The 17,006-nt window shown below is 41.2% G+C and overlaps 1 protein-coding gene across 2 annotated transcripts in view; it reads right to left on the bottom strand.

Annotated features, from left to right (window-relative positions):
* The window catches only part of trabd2b (TraB domain containing 2B), an 87,205-nt gene that overhangs the window by 60,361 nt on the left and 9,838 nt on the right, over window positions 1-17,006 (bottom strand). For both annotated transcript variants that reach the window (XM_005920861.3, XM_042220059.1), the window contains one exon: window positions 14,063-14,632. In XM_005920861.3, coding sequence (XP_005920923.1) covers window positions 14,063-14,632 — 570 coding nt within the window. The remainder of the gene's footprint in view (window positions 1-14,062; window positions 14,633-17,006) is intronic.

The following is a 17,006-nucleotide window of genomic DNA, read 5'->3' as shown; positions in this document are numbered from 1 at the left end:
TCTGGCTTGATGGGGAGCTTAGCCTAGAAGCTAAAAAAAAAAAAAAAAAAAAAAAAAAAAAAAAAAAATTGTAAACTGTGAGAAGTTCAAAGGATCAAACATTGTTGGTTCTTGTCATAAAAGGACGAGCTCCCAATGTGGTAATTTATAATGTTTACAGAGGTTCCTATCGCCACATGAGAGGCAGTTGGAATAAGTGAAAACCGATTAGGGCTGGCATCAAGATCCAGATGATGTCAGTATGTGCAAGGGATCAATGTTTGCCAAAAGCTCGGACTTCATTCTGCTGTAAATGCTCAATTTTAGAAAGTGTTTAGCTAAAACAACTTGTTTTAGAAGTTGAAATGCACCAAGGCCTAGTATAAGATAAACAAGTAGTCTTTCGAACCGTGAATCATGAAATGACTTTAGTTCAATAATAATATGGAGCTGGAGGTTATTGTAATAGGTTCTCTTTGACAGATATGACATGAGTTTTGTCTTGCTGTAGGAAATGGTGAACTCACTATCATGAAGGAAAAGATTCGATCAAACAAAAGTTTAGTCTAACTGCAGAAAAAGGCAAGACAGTGGCACTCCTTTTGGCCATCAGACTTTCTCTTGTATTTGCATTGGACAGCACTTGTCAACAGCATATTCACTCAAGTTTAGTCTGACTGAGTGCATAACCAGCCGGCTGAACAGACATCTATAGATAGAAGAGCATCACTGGCAATTATGTCTGTGATTTCCACATAATTGAAACGTCATTTGTGTCAGTCTCAAGCAAAATACCAAGACCTCAAGAAAAATATGAGGAATGACCAAGATAAATGAGGTTGGAGTCAGAGAAAAGACCACAATGTTAAATCTGTGATCACTAATAGCACAAAGCACAGGATGAACTTGAGTCCTGCAGCTGTACAGTGACTGGGCAGCAGCGCTGCAGCAGTGGTCAGCTGGGACCTCTTGTCCAAACATTGTCGTCACTCATCCTTTCTCCATCCCCCCCATCCTTCAGCATATCCCTTCATCCATTCCCGCATCCCACTAAATACCCTGGCTGTTAGCAGGCATTAAAAAGCCATTCGCACTGCTCTCAAGTGCATAGGTTGGCCGTCACCACGACTCACTACAGAGGCTTTGACGGGCTCTGGCCTCTCTCTCGCTCTCTGTCTTTCTCTAACTCTCTTCCTCTATGTCTCTCATGCGCTCTCCCCTTTGCATTTTGGCATCTGATAAAATAGCCTTGTGTTTCCATTCCAACACTCACTCGCTCTCCGTGAGCTTTTCACAAAGATCTAGCTTTCGACTGTCAACAATGGCGTGCATGCCTGCACCGCATGTCTGTCAGGCTCCTGTCGGCTGCCCCGGGCACTGACACTATTACCTGTGAGAATCAACAGCAGAAAAACCAATCAAAAACACTGGATTTGTTCATGTCAATCCAGAATTGGCTCACACGGAGAGCAGACCATATTTTCTGTATTATCAGATTGTGTTATGTTTCATAGCAACATGACGATGGAGGCCTCATCCATTAGAAACTGTTTATTGTGATGGTGTGTTCATTTGTTCATCACTGACTGATGTTTTTTTAACACTGATATGGCTGTCAGGAGGATTCAGAAAGAAATCTGAAAACGGTGCCCTGTGTTGTCCAGTACTGAAATATCACATTTCTGTTTTGGAGATTGTGAGTGAACTCTTTCGTGGAGAGCTGGAGACTCTGCGTCAGTCATCTCTATCAGAGGATAGGGGGTCTGTAAATACAGTATTTCTAAAGCAATTTATAATTCTAATGATTTATAATATATGTGCTAATCTAAAAATATGAAATAAAAAAGTAATAAATGACAGAAATAGCAACTAACTCTGTCTAACAACAGTGAATTCACAGTCTGGACTAAACTACCAGTTTAGCAGGTTTTAATGACATTAAATACATCATTTGCAGACGCTTTTCAGTTCACTATAATAGCAAAAATAATATGTTTTATATTGATATAAAGCATTATAAGGAATATGACGAGCTGTCCTAAAAAGAAACGAGTAGAACGTTTTCCATTCTAGTAGCCGTTAATACACTAGACATTTAAAACATGTGTAAATAATTTCTGAACAAGTTAAAACGCCTTTTTTTTTAACTCCTGTAAGTAATGGCTAATTAGAAAGAAGTCTCAGAAAAAAATAACACAATCCTACACTATAAGACAAATGTGGATTTACACAAACTAGACACTTCTAGCTATGAAAGGGAATATACATGTAAAGGGTTTGTTTTTTTAAGGGTAAAATACTATGGCCACCCACACTTGGTGGTGATGTTGTTACTACCTGAAGGCAGGTGGTTTGGCACTGAGTTGACAGGGGCATCAGAAACCAATAACGGCATGTGCTTACACATCGACTTTCTTCAGCCAAGTTAAACTCATGTATCTGAATGGGCTCGTACAGTGTGTCCATGAGATTTCTTTGCGGCTCTTATTCTACCTAACAGTCTTTGATTGTCTGTCTCCTCAGCTCAGCTCCAGGAATGCTTACTTGTGCATCATCTCTCTGTTCCCACAGTCAACTTTAGCTGAGAGCAGTGCTCAATGGGGCAGTTCCTTTACATTTTTACAATGAAAAGCTACTATTTCAGTGTCAATATTAACTTTAACTACTGATGATGGCAATATCTTGAAATTAAATGTAGTCTCCCAGTCTACAACTAATCCTAACTTAAAAGTGACGTATCACAGTAGGACAGCGAGCCTCTGTATATCTGTTTGTTATAGAATGTGGTCAAGCTGGTAATTACATGCATTTTGTTTGTGATGTTAGCATGATTAATTGTAATTAGAAATAATAGTAATAGAAATTCCAGCCAGAACCTCATAGATTTGAAAAAGAAATTTGGAAATCCCTCCACTGTAGTCGCTGCAGGACCTAACTTGCTTTTATATAGGAATCGAACCAGAATACAACTACTTGGCAACCAGCTGAGGCATGTCACATCCCCTATTGCGTTGACTGAGTTGTACTCATTGGTGCAGAATAGTTATTTGCAAACCTTTGCCAATCTGAACGTGACTGCAGTCACACCAAGTCAGACCCCAGTTGTTTGAAGTTGGCCCGCACTTGGCAACCTGTGCAATCACTATGCAATTGAAAGTGGTCTTCCAGAAGTTGATGGTCTGGCACCCTCAAACCGCAACCCCGAGGATCTTGCACTCTCAACTCAACAACCAGGTGGTTGGTGTAATTACTTGTAATCTGTCTCTGACAGTCGAACAAATCCAGTGGAGTCACGAGGCTACCACCGATTTTTCCTAGTCGCAATGAGGTTGCCGTCCTATTTTTGTTCTCGTGTGAGTGAGCCATAACCAAAATTACTGTGGTCAGATGCCCCAAAACTGCAATGTGGTTATCCCAGAGAGGACATTGTTTCTGTGTCAAACACTGGTCCAACCGGGCCCTCTCTTGCACACCAGAAAATGTTTATCATATTACTGAAGTGAAAAATTCATTCGCCCACATTTGAACGACAGTTTATTTGACTGTGAAATGGCTGCGATGAGACAGGCATACGAAATTCACCCATGTATAAAGATGCATCGGGTTTAGATTTAAAACTCTAAAAAAGGATATAAGCTGGTATTGGGAATGAGCTGCAGACTTAATATGAAAGTTTTTAAAATACCAGGCTGATCACACAATGAACTTCTGTTGAGTTTCTGCAGTGCTGGGCTTTATGGCCGTGAGAGCAAGGCTTGTAATCTCCAGTGTGCTTAAAACCACACTGAACCTCTGGAATATATGAGTACAGTGCAGACATAATTCAATTTAGTGAATGAAAATGAAGCATTGCAAGTCTTTGTGTATGGATGCATGTGTTGGTATTATTATATGTGTGTGTAACTGTGCATAAAGACTGCCCGAGAACTCTAGACATTTCCCAAGTGCCCACGACAACAAATTTGTCTGTGACAAAGTCAACTGCCCCACCTGTTCACCATTAATATAGGTTTTACTCCATCAAACCATTTCCCACACAATCCCACATCTGTGATTCACACAAAACACACATTCACCTCCGCAGCCCCTCAGGCTGACATGTTTCCCTGCTAATCTGTTTGCACAACTCTGGTGTGACCACAGGCCAATTACACATCGTCACATGATGCACACCCACAAGAGAGCCCAAGGAAGAAAAATGAGAAAAAGAGCCACCCACTGAGAGAGACCCTCTTTGTCAGCTTCTTCCCCTTCCCACTCACCCCAAATATTCTCCTGGGCTTTTCCCTCCATCCTCACTGTCCTCTTGGTTCTCTCAGTTAAACCATCCCCTTCATCTTCTGATCTCCCGCACCAGTTTTGTGGCTGTAATTACAGCTGCCCGTCATTTAGGCTCTCCCTAAACAACGGCACCCCTCGGAGACCACAGTCCTGCTACATAAATTTGATTTCTCATCTCATTTACGTTCTGTAAACTCTGCCATATGTTTGATATTATATTTAAACTGTTCCAGTGGATGCCAAGAAAGTGTGTGCCTTGGGAAAGGTAGAAAACTTTGCTGGAAAAACGGTGCAAGTGACTGACAGGTGAAATTAACCGTGATGTGAAAGAACATTTCAGGGGGAAAAAACAATCAAAAGCAAAAATGGAGAAGACAAAGTTACTTCACAGCAGCATCCAGTTTATTATTGTTGTCTTTTATTTTGGCACAGGGGAAGCTATCAAGTGTAGAAAGTACTCCTGTGTTACTGTTGCCGTTCTCTCTCCAGTACCACCAAATTGAGCATTTTTATTTTCCTCTTCACTCCCTCTAGTTTGAATTAGTGACATGGAGACTCCTTCGTCTCCTGACTCACTGGGTGTCCCTATTCTTTCAATTTTCTCTTTCTTCATAATCGCCTTTTCCATGCTTTTCTCTTTTTTTTCCCTTTCTCCCATGATAAGGATTGACCGGGTCAGACGTCAGCAGCAGGGCAGCCAATTTTTATTGTATACATATATATATATATGTATATATATATACATATATATATACATATATATTTATTATCCTTTTAACACACCAAAAGGACAGGAATTTCTCTATAAGCTTGCAGAACGAGAGCCAAGGAGTTCAGCAAATTATTTGGAGATTACGTTCACTTTCATCATTGTCCCAATGCTGTACTTACCTGATAGAAAAGAGAAATAATCCTCATCTATTCATGTACTTCTTAAACAGCTTAGCTTGTTAAACCCAAACTTGCAAAGGCTATCTGACTCCAGCCTGCGTCGTTATATAGAACTAAAAATGTCACATTCAACTGCAGTGTGAGGGGCACGGAGAAGGGGTTACTGGGCCTAAGGCAAAGGAATGGGGTCATCCAGAGGGCAAGTGCAAGGCCAACCTAGTCCTTCAGTCAGTCTAACTCAGGAAAAGTTCTGTGAACTCTAACTGGAAAGATGGAACAGAGACCAAAATCTCATAGGAAAACAATATATTTATTGATCGGATGCTTATGGTCTTTGCTAAAAGCTCATTTTTGTATTTTACTGGTATAATCTATTCTAACGAGTTGCAGAATTTGAAACAGAAGCAGATAAATCCCGATGATTCAGTCTGGCTTGGAAACTACTGACAGTGCCTGAATTTTACATGTGTACACCACTACAATAAATTTGAAATGATGCAGGTGAAGTGCAGACTCTTGGTTAAATTTATGGGTGCAAATAAACCCTCTAAATGCTGTTTTACAGCTATTTCACAGGTATTGCTGCTACTTTGTACACAGTTCCCTCTTTTTTAGGGATTAATTTCCAATTGCATCATTTCAAACTGACGGTGGTGTAAGAAACTGTGAAATCTGAATCAGCATCCAAAAATTTCACCTAACTATATACATGGGTTCACATTACACTCAATACAGTTTTTAGTTTAATTACATAGTAGCTGTGCATCAACCTTCAGAACCCTATACCCAGGTGTGTTATAAAAATACAACTCAAAAAGGTGGTTAGCAAAGACAGACGCATATAGTCTAGATACTTTTGTTATGTGTAACAGAAAGGAACCTGGCAACAGCACTGTGAGTGGCTGAGAACAGATTTGCAATGGCGAGAAGAAAGTTTGGGCAGAAGGTAGCATTTTTCAAATTAGTGGCTAAGCTTAGTTTGACCTTTGGAGCTCAGTGTTTGTGCTTTCGCTTATCTCTGGGGTAATCTATCCCTGCAAAATGTTGTTAACAACACTGCAGACCAGAGCATCTGCAGTGTTGTTAATGGTACTGGATCCTTTCTCCTGCTCTCCTGCTTCTTGTCTTTCTTTCCTGCCTGCTTGCCTTTCTGATTATCTGCTTTCTGTCTTGTCTGTTTATTTACCCTCTGGTCCTTACCGCTAACTTACTTCTTGCATGCTTTTCTCTCTGCTGGTTTTGCTTCAGCTCACAGGTACTCCTCTAGAGGTGTGCAAAGAGAGTAACTGTATCCAACTGTTCAAGGGATGATAGGACTATAGGATTTATGTGCTCCCTAATAAAGTTTATGAGTGGAGCCTTGCTTCAAGAGAGCCAACTGGTCGTTTCACCTTGGCTGAGAGACATTCTCAGTCAGAGACAGAAAAAATAGCATTAGAACGAAATTGTTCTGTTATTTGTTTTTTTTCTGACAAAATATTACATACATTATAATTTTATAATTTTTATTCACTACAACCCTGAACTTTTCTACACAAAACCTGACTGATGTGAATACAATGTAACAAGGGTCTCAGAAAATACACAGTCTTTACTCTGACAGCTCTGTGGTACAAAGTCTGTGAGATGTTCTCATGTTAGAACAGTGCAGGTAAATGTCTTTTGAATTCACAGAATCGAACTGTAATCATGTCCCCTGCCTCCATTATGCTAATCAGAGAGCTTGACTAGCTGACTTTTCACAGACAGGATCATTTGATGCATTATATTGTTCTGCTTAGTTTACAAAAATGCCACTGTTGTCAAAGAAAGCCGCTCAACTGCCGTCTTACATCTACATTATTGAATGGAGGTAATCTTAACTCTCACAGGTCACCTACTCCCCTTGAACCAGAAAGTTGGAGTATGAAAATTGTATTTTTGCTGCATACAAATGACTGCTTTCTATATGAGACTTCTAGCAGAGGGAAATCTGTTTTACACTCCACAGAGCCAAGTGTGAATATGTGCCATGTGTGACGCGCAGTATTGCCAAAAAAAATGACGTACATGTGCCCCACAAGTCTGACTGCAAAAACACATAAAAAGCGGGACTACAAAAATATTATTTGACTTACAGGATAATGCAGGTAAAGGGTGTGAGAGTGAAAATGAGCTTGAACATGTTTTTCTGAAGGGGGGTATAGAGAGGTGAGCGTTAGAGGGGCAGGGTACAAGCAGAGCTGAAGTGCTCCACTGGGTTGTGTATAATGGGGACAGGGCGTTGGGGGTAGAAAGGAGGAATCACATTAAAACTGAGTTCAGTGAGAGGGCTCCGCTAATGCTACCTAATCCTGACAAGCCTGCATCACACAACACACACTCACACACACAGTTGCTCCCTACTGGCACCTATTTATGATTGTTGGCCACCAGTGTGTGTGAGAGGTGTGTGAGGTATGTGTGGCTGATGTCACAGGCTGACTGAGAAGCTGAATTCATCTTGGACCACCAAGTATCTGACATGGAAAGTTGCATGCCATGGCACGCTGGCAATCTATTTTTCCATGTTCACCTCTTCAGGCTGATACTGACATGCCACAATGTCCGGTTAGTTAGTTGTCAGGCACTACTGTTTTACGCTTTGCATGTGTACGCAAGATATTTTTATGTCTAATTAGATTTAAGCCCTCTGTGGCCCCCCTTTCTTCTGTGAGGGATTCTGTTTTGAAGATTATTTTTTGTTTTTTTTGTTAACTTTTTTACTAAACTGAAACATTAATTTATTTGTGTAGACACACATGTGACACGAACCATGCCACAGAACACAGGATTATTTGCCTAACCTAATTTGCAATGCCAATTCCTAGATGGGCATTAAAATTAGGAAGTGGTCTCTTTAAGGATGGCATTGTTCATAGCTGAAGGCATATGAGGGTCAAAGAAAAGGCTGATGGCTATAAAAACAAATGATAAGAGTCATATGTTATTCCTTTCACAGTTCCCAGATCTCCTCCCAGTTAAATATTTATGGGGGATTTGTACCACCATGTTCAAAACACCAGGAAATCTCTTTTAAGAGAATTGTTTGTGGCACACTAAAGGTACCTTTAGAGCAGGTGGTTGCCCAACACCCATAAAATCCTTGAGTTATGATAAAAATCATTATAAAATATTGTCTGAACCTTATACAACTAGCAAATCTATTTTGTTTTCTGTTTTATCCCATCTAGGCATGAAGATTAAAGATATGCATCAGGAAAGAACAGAATTATGAGAGAAATTTCTACAACGAAAGTGTAGCTTTTTGCGCTGCTCACACCCTGATCCTTAGATCTAGCAGGGTTAACCTGGTTAAACAAAGGTTATAAAACAACAATGTCCCAAAAGACAACAACATTCCAGAGGGGCCAAGTGGGTCTCTGAGGAAATCAGTCGGTCACATTCCTGTCTGTGATCAATCAGCCTCTGGCCCAGACAACCTGAGATTGACTTCAGCCACCCTGGAAACTACCTGCCCTTCCCATAGAAAGCAACCTCCAGCCTTATGAAAATCAATTTTCCCTTATTGTGATGAGAAAATATCAAAGTTTAATATGCGTTCTTGTGAATGTGTGTTTGAGTGTACCTGCCTGCAGGAAAGTATTCTCAACCGCCATAAGATTTACTGCAATTTCCACAGTTATGATGACAAAATAATTATAGAGAAGCTGGCTATAGTGTGTGTGTGTGTGTGTGTGTGTGTGTGTGTGTGTGTGTGTGTGTGATCAGCAGCATTGTTCTGAGTGAAGAAGAGTGTGGAGTTTAGATGAATTCACAGTATGACATGAGGTCTCTACAATTTACCCTGAGAGAAACCCTCATTTCTCCACCAAAGGGAGAATGTGGGCGAAGGAAGGAGGGAAGGCTTTTGGCAAAATAAATTCAAGAGTATGGAAGAGCGCTTCAACCTGCCGTGCTTAACTCACTGCCTCGGCTTAGCGACAATGTGGTGGAATCATTACCTCAGGTCTCTCAGGTACTCAGAGGGAGAAGGGACGTGAACTCTGTTGGAAGCAACGAATAGAGATACTGCACCGAGTTAATAGACGAGCACATGGGTTTACAGGTTTTTTTGGGTAGACTGAAGTTAACAGTACACTGTTGATTAATGAATCTTGTTCATAAGTCCAAGTTTTACAGATCCAAGGAAAAAAATCAAACCTGGAAACACATGCGCTTTGGGGTATTCTTATTTATTTAGTAACGAGAGTTTGCTTAACTTTCTCAACTTAAAAGAAACACTGAAATTGCGGCACTTAAGTTCAGTGGATTGATTTTTGTAGCAATATTCTCCCATTACTTCTTGATTGCAGCCTGCTATTGAACACCACAGAAGAAACATTTTGTCTCGCAAAATGACTGTAAAAATACGAACCACGTACAAGAACTGTGATCTATTCTGTTGTCAAGCACGCCGCTCCTGTTTTCACATTGTCCACATCCTGCTTCTGTACCTCCCTCAGCCTACAGAGTTCTGGCCTGTACATAATTGTCTAAGTGCTTCTAGATGGCAGTGGGCGATTTGGTCATTTAGGGGCCTATTAAGTCATTAGTGCAGCAGAGGGACTGCCTTCTGCCTGCCGACAGGACCAGATGATCAGCCTGATATGTGTTGCCTTGCAGTTTTTCAACAGATTCGTGCAGGTAATTATAGCTTCAATGTAAACCACCCTCAGATGTCACGCTTAAAGAGGGAATGCATGTCACCAGCATGCTTTAAAGACAATCTCCATCTCTGCTTTTCCTCCTCCTCCTTCTCTCCTTTTTCCACTCAGCCTATGCGTTTGGATTTGTGTGTGCGGATGAGCAATAGGTGAGAAGCGGGACAACCAGAGCCTCGGGACATGTCAGAGAAAAGGATACGGAATGAAGAAGAAGGCAACAGAGACCCAAATAGAGTGAGGAGGTGAGAGGAAGTTAGAGTATAGTGCAGACAGTCATCCTCTGTTGCCAACACAATTTCTTTAAACCCAAACTTACAATGTAAATATTTGGATATGGCTAAGGTTGGTTGCTTAATTCCACCCTTTAAAGATGTGCTGTTTAGGTGAACACGGTCCAAGGAACACAAATCAAAGTATCATTCATCATTTAATATGACGCATGAGAATCTTATTTTGATTTCATTTCTGTAAACCTCGCCCAGCTTTTGGAGCCATTCATTACCCTGGGTTCTCAATATTACATTCACCGCCTATAAATGCTCATCATCTAAGTGCCACGCACAGCCAAAAACCTCAGTATCCCCACAGAAAAAGTCATTCCCCGTGGAAAGGCTGTATTTTATTTTTACCATTTCACTGCTTTTAAATCATCTTCAAAATTGCTGATTTGTATCAGTCTGAATTGGAAAACCAAACACAAATCATATTTAATATCATATAAAGTAGTAGTGACTTATGGGAAAAGTCTAAACACTGTTAAAAGGAATGTCTTTTTTTCCCAGACAGACAAAAGTTTCACTTTATGGTCGCTGTGTGTAAACTCAGCGGTTGCTATCGTGTATTTTTTATTACATGTTTGCAAGCACATGTTGGAAAATCTTAATGTCATCACTTTGCACATTATTTTACCATAAAGAAATACATTGTTGTGATACTTTGGCCATCTCCCCAGGCCTGAAAGTGCCCCACTGTGACCACAGCATGTGTGAGGCTGCAGCGTCAGCACAGCAGAAAGCCTCAGGCTGATGTCTGCTCTAGCAGAGGAATGCCACAGGAGCTGCACTGATTGAAATAGACACATCAGACTGTCACTACATCTGTAAACAGGGCGCCTCCTAATCGGGAGGAGAACGCCTTCTTACTCAGAGGAAACTGGATTCACCAACCACCCTCCTGTCTCGTAATAACATTACCCAATCTCCTTTCAAGCCTAAGGTGACGGCACTCGAATCTGTCACCGGTCATCTATCTCTCGCTCTCTATTTGCGCAAGTAAGTAGCTTGAGCTGATGGAAACTAATGGTCAGAGGTTGAACAAGGGACTCCATCAGACTGGTCTCTGTCTGCCTGCTCAGCAGTGCCCAGGCTGACCTCAGCAGACTGCCAGTCTCCTTACCGCTCTGCTGCTTGTGGCTCCGCTACCACCTCCCACCATGACCCATGACCCCCGCCCAGGAGAAAGGCGCCACCGATACGATGCAATTTCCCTTTGACGTGGTCCAGTGGTCTCAGCTGCCAAGTGACCCAGGCAAAGTAAATATTGTTGCTTATCACAGGCCAGCGCCACCACCAAATTTCCCAAAAGAAGTGTTGGACTAAATCAATTTTTCTTCCATGTCCCAACTCCAAAAATGAACAGACTCTAGGTGCAAATAAGCCAGTGGAGTTTGATGTTGTGCATTAATAACACATGGTACAGTTGCTATTATTATGGTGATAGTGGCATTTACTTGATAAGTCATTATGTAATATATGTATCTACCCTTGAGGGAACAAAAGACATACAAAGAGTGTTGGTTATGCAGTGTACACTCTCTCTGCTGACTGCACTGTCTCCAGCCTTTTCCAGTCTGCACTGAAAGCACTTGGTACCGCCCAGCTGTCAACCTACATCGGCCTTCAAAGGACTGGAGAAGAACCATGCACCCTGCCTGCCTTTGTTTCCACAGCCTTAAACTGCCTCTCACAGAGACATCCACACCTCTCTGTCATCTAAAAAGACCAGAGAGAGGTCTCAGACAAACTGCACTCTTGTTAGACCACAATTGTCTAAAGAGGGTTCTGCTATACTTGATATCTCTCTGACCCTCCCACGCTACCACAAACACCACCACTAAACAGAAGATTACTGCTTTAAACATGCCTCCTCCTCCTCCTATTCCAGAGAGGATGATATATTTGCCGTACCACTTTTCAGCCAAAAACTGCTTCCTCTAAATTCATGAGTCACAAAGCAGTGCTTCGAGACCACCCATCTCCCAGGAGTCCACTGTACTGGTACTGTAACAGTGGGACCGGGCCCTCCACTGAGATACCTACAGTGTGATAGGTGATAAATGATCAGTGATCACGTTTTTAAGAGCCTCTCTGTAAAGTCAGAGTTATGGGATGGTGTTAAAAATGTACTTTTTATTGGGACCAAATTATCTGTGAGCCAGCCAGGTTTAGAGTAACTCCCATTTTAGCTCTCCCTTTGCTTATGTTTCAGATTAGCATTAGCAGCAACAAGATGCCGGTCACTCTCCATGCAACTCCTCCGCCGTCTTTCCCCTGTTTCTTCCTCCTTAGTCAATGTATCTCTGACTTTCTCTCTCTGGTGTTTCACTTCTCTTTCCCCTGATTCCCACCCACGCATTTTCTGTTCAACTTTTGGTGTATCCATCCTTCTGACCTCATCGCTGTTATAGTCAAGCGTAGAGGGATCCAATCAACCATAGTGTTCAGATTAAATCACAAATTATTATAATTGAGAATAATGGTTTCCATGTCAGTTTCAGTTCAGCTCTGGATTGTTCTCATACATGTCTGGAAGCAATGGGGTTGGAAGCTCTGGAGTCGGTGGTGCCTATGTACAGGTTGGGTGAAATTCAAATTATTTGTGATAAAAGTTCGATTTAATGTGCTTATCTGAATTTGAAAGATCGTCATATGATTTTGTTTAAAGCCTTTTCATGCAAAAACACATCTCAAAGATTAAAGTCAAGTCAAGGTTCTTTAGAAACATAAACGCTATTTTCTAAAACTGGACGTGTGCTGCTTCTCAACCATGTTTGGGTGTAATTTAAGCAGTGTTGTTTTTAGGGGCAGTGACTGTCGCACTAAATGCAGATCAACATTAAATACACTAAAAACAGGAAACATGGATCCCTTAAGGTAATAAGAAAACGACACCTGTACGGCACATAATAGACATAAACACTGAAAAAAAACTCCCAAAGGCATTGGCAATATTCTCCCGAGAAACATAGTGTGCCTGCCCTAGCTTATTTCTAGGGTTAGTAAAGCTCTCAGGCATGTGCAGGGCATGCAACGCGACTTTGACAGCGTAGTTAGGAGGTGCTGATGAAAGAGGAGAGGCAGGAAGCCCGCTGCGTCTCAAATTAGCTCCCGAGCCCTCCGTCCTCTCGCATGGAGGTTCAGGCCCTCACAGATTCTCTTGCATTACTCAGTGAACATGGATGTATGAACCTTTTACATGTAGAGCGTGCCTTTGTGTGTAGGCAGTCCACGCAAACATGTGCTTGATTATGAATACTTTGTGAACACACATGCAGATTTCTCATTTCAAATTTTGTCAAAAGGCTGCATTAGGGAATAAAAACTATTAGATCATCTTACTCCTTCTTTGAGGCTCAACAGAGTTTTGTCTGGGAACTCACATGCCCTGAAAAATGTTTTACAGCCTCTATTTTAAGTAAGCTGCTGACTAATTCTTTAAATAGAAACATATTTCCATTGCTTTTTACATGATACAATCAATTAAAAATGCATATACACCTTGTGTTTTGCTGATCAAGTGATTTGGTAATTACGCTCCTCTCAAATTGCAGTATGAGTTTAGGATTACTGCAGAGAGCTTGACACACAGTCTGCATTAATAAATGAGAGACAGCGCTCCTCTCTTCTCACCTTCTTCAGTGTGTTATTGTGTACTCTCTCACACCCTTTTTCCAGATTCAGCAGTTAAATATGTTTGTGTAGTGAGGTGGAGGGACGTTCATAACCATAAAGCTGTCTACAGCAGACATGTTTTAATCACTTCTTTCTCCTTATGTTGTCTTCTCCCACATTCTTAGTTGCATGCAGTTCATGTGTATATATTTTCATGTATTCAGGAGGATAAACGATGCTCCAACTTCACCAAATTGTTCTTGTAATTTCTTCGGCTATTCCGGCTGTGTACACACAGGAAAAATAAAGGCAAAGACAGTCATTTCATCCTCTTACCTGAGAGAAGTTGAGTCCATTGAGGGGATGACACTGCTCCTCCACTTGCTCAACTGCCCCTGTAGTCTTTCCCATTCGCTCTGCCTCTTGAGCTAGAAACAGGTCGAGCACTGGTGTCCCCCTGGACCGGACGTCCCATTCTGTGAGTGAGTTTACCATCAGCATTACCCACACAGGCCTCTTCCTCTCCCAGTTCCCTGCAATAGCATTGAACAGGTAGTCAGCATACAGGCCTCGGCCTCGCTGGTCAGCTGTCATCCAATAAGGCATCATGTGTTTGACGTAATCAAGATGGCGTTTGAGTCGGCGGTACAGATCTCGAGGTAGCAGGGTCTGCAGGTTTTCTCCGTGGGGCAGTAACTGGCAGCTGGTCAGTTTGGAGATGGTCAGGGGATCAGTCAGGTCCAGCTCAAAGTAAACATTATTGCTGTCATGGAAAGCCTGCTTGGAGCTGTTGGGAATGAAGTCCCAGACTCGGGTGTAGGGCACGTGGATGGTACCAAATAAGTAAGAAGGTGGGTGAGGATGTGCCCGCTTTACTCTCCAAAGGAAAGAGTTCATGTCACTTTGCTATAAAAAACACACAAAAAAGAAGAAGAGGAAAACGATTTTAACAGTAAACAGAAACAAAAACACCAAAACCATCATGTTAGAGCTCGCATTAAAACTAAAAGTGACAGATTTTTCCTCTGTTGTGGTTTACTGGCTCATGGGCTCAGGTCAACAAGTTAAAAATTTGAAATACTATTTTAAAATTACACCGCAGGAAGTATGAAGTCTAGTCAGCCTGGGGCTGTGCTGCGAGCACTTGCAGTCAGGGAGTTTATAGAGGGGCCTTCTGGGCTGTAAACAGACCCCCGTGTATTGTTGAGGTGCATACCTCGGTTGCCAAAGCCTCTTTAGGCCTGGGAAGCATTTTCAGGGCTGTGGTGCAAATATACTACACTGGAGCTCATAAAAACCATGAAAGAAACCTGCACTCAATTCTGACCTCACTATGATACTTATATTTGGGATTTTACTTTCTTTTTTTGACATCGGGCATGAGGACGAAATGCTGACAGTCTCAAGTACAGCACTGATTTTGTCTCCAAGGTTTGTGTTACAGCTTTTTACTGTTGTGGTTGTCTTAATTAGAAAGAAATGTCAAAATTGAAATTAAATAATCACAGTCGTTCTAAATGAATATAAGGCTCTACTGCATTTAAAACATGTTTCTTATTAGCTGCTCTGCAAATGTGCTTTGCATGTGCTATGACTTTGATGTTGGCATTATTTAAATATGACAAAAAATAGCTTTTATAAACAATATCAAACTTCTGGCCTCTGAGACACAGTGCAATCAGGCATTTGAGGGATGAAACCCATTACTGTAAAATAAAGTTTTTCTTAGAAAATGTTTATTTCTAAAATTTAATCAAGATTTTCTTCAGCTGTGCTCCACTGCATACTGCCAATGCTGCCTTTGTCATTTCAACTTTTCAAATAGCGGTGCTCTTGTGGTATGTTTCTATAATCATCATAATTAATTGCAATTTACATACCGTAATTACTGGCACCAACTTGTGCTAGACAAAATAAATCAAAATGACCATATTTGATTTCAGGGCAAATTGTTTTGCAGACACACTGCGTTTGTTTCTGTGTTTCTAACCTCATTTTCACTCTGGCCAAGGCCACTCGTCTGCGAAGAGTAACGGGAAAGGTTTGGAAGGGATTAATATCATATTTTGGAAGGGCGGAAACTAATAAAGCATTTTGCACGTCCACCGTTAACGACGTGTACTTGGGCCTAACCGTAAACGAAGACGTTTTGACGTGGAAAGTGAGACGGTGTTCGTGTAAGACCTGAAAAGAGGCGAGAGCCTCTCTACTAAGGCAGCTTTGACTTTTCTGGCGAGCCTTGACGCACGGGGTTCCTTTTTATGGGGGTAATTACTCTTAACAGAAAACAGAGACCACTGTACTGATGCATTAGAAATCACATGGAGCAAGCCTTCAGCCATATCTGACAACAGTACTATTATAGGACAACCTAATACAACAAAGTCTGTGATCTGTAAACAACTCCTTAATAATATCTTCTGCACACTCAAGTGCCAAGTGTTTTGTTTTTGTTTTGGACTGTTTCTGGGCTCTTGGGCAGTTTTCATGTGCTGTATTTTTTTTTCCAACAGAAAAGAGTGTTGGATATGATTCTTGAAGTCACGATGGCCATTAACTTCCCCCCCGCTCTTTATGTCGAAAATGCAAGAAGTGGAAGTCAGACAGCCGGCTGGGCAAGCACATTAACCGAGCTGGAATATGTCCGGGCTGCACTCCGGCACTTCCTCACGGTCTGCGAGTTCAAGCCACGTCCATAATTTTACCAATATGCCCGATAAGTGTTTTAATAAGCCGCCACAGTACTGAAACACGATCACTTCTGAAAGGTCAATGAAACTTTCCCAAATGAAGTAAGTCACCCGTGGGTGTTCCCACTTGCGTTTGTCACATAAACAGCCATAAAGTTGGCAAACGGTAACAGTTTCTCTTGGCAGTCTCCTTCACGTTAAGTCCCCACTCCACAGTTTTACTGCAGTATAAGGGTCTTTCATATATACCTGAACATTTACATAAACATAACGCACAAAAAGTTATTATTATTATTATTATTATTATTATTATTATTATAACTTTAAGTTATTGTTGCTATAACTTTAAGCATAAGAAATAAGAAATTGTAGGCTGTTTTCTTTAAAGTCATATCAGCCTTTGCGCTTAAAAAAAAAAAAAGATGCTGGAAGCCAAATTTCCCCCGGAGACAATAAAGACTGAACAGCTCTTCAGAGGTGATTATTCTAGTTTTTAAAATTAAGAAAACATTTTAAAATGATTGTCTTACAGTAAACAGACATCACTGTTGTAGCTATTTGTACAGCAGCTTTGACAAACAAGGCAGTGA

The sequence above is a fragment of the Haplochromis burtoni genome, unplaced genomic scaffold (genome assembly GCF_018398535.1).
Source record: "Haplochromis burtoni strain Fernald_Lab_line unplaced genomic scaffold, NCSU_Asbu1 Contig_42, whole genome shotgun sequence".
NCBI classification, from domain to species: Eukaryota; Metazoa; Chordata; class Actinopteri; order Cichliformes; family Cichlidae; genus Haplochromis; species Haplochromis burtoni.
Note: the sequence above shows the minus strand (reverse complement) of the source record. Positions and strands in the feature narration are given on the sequence as shown.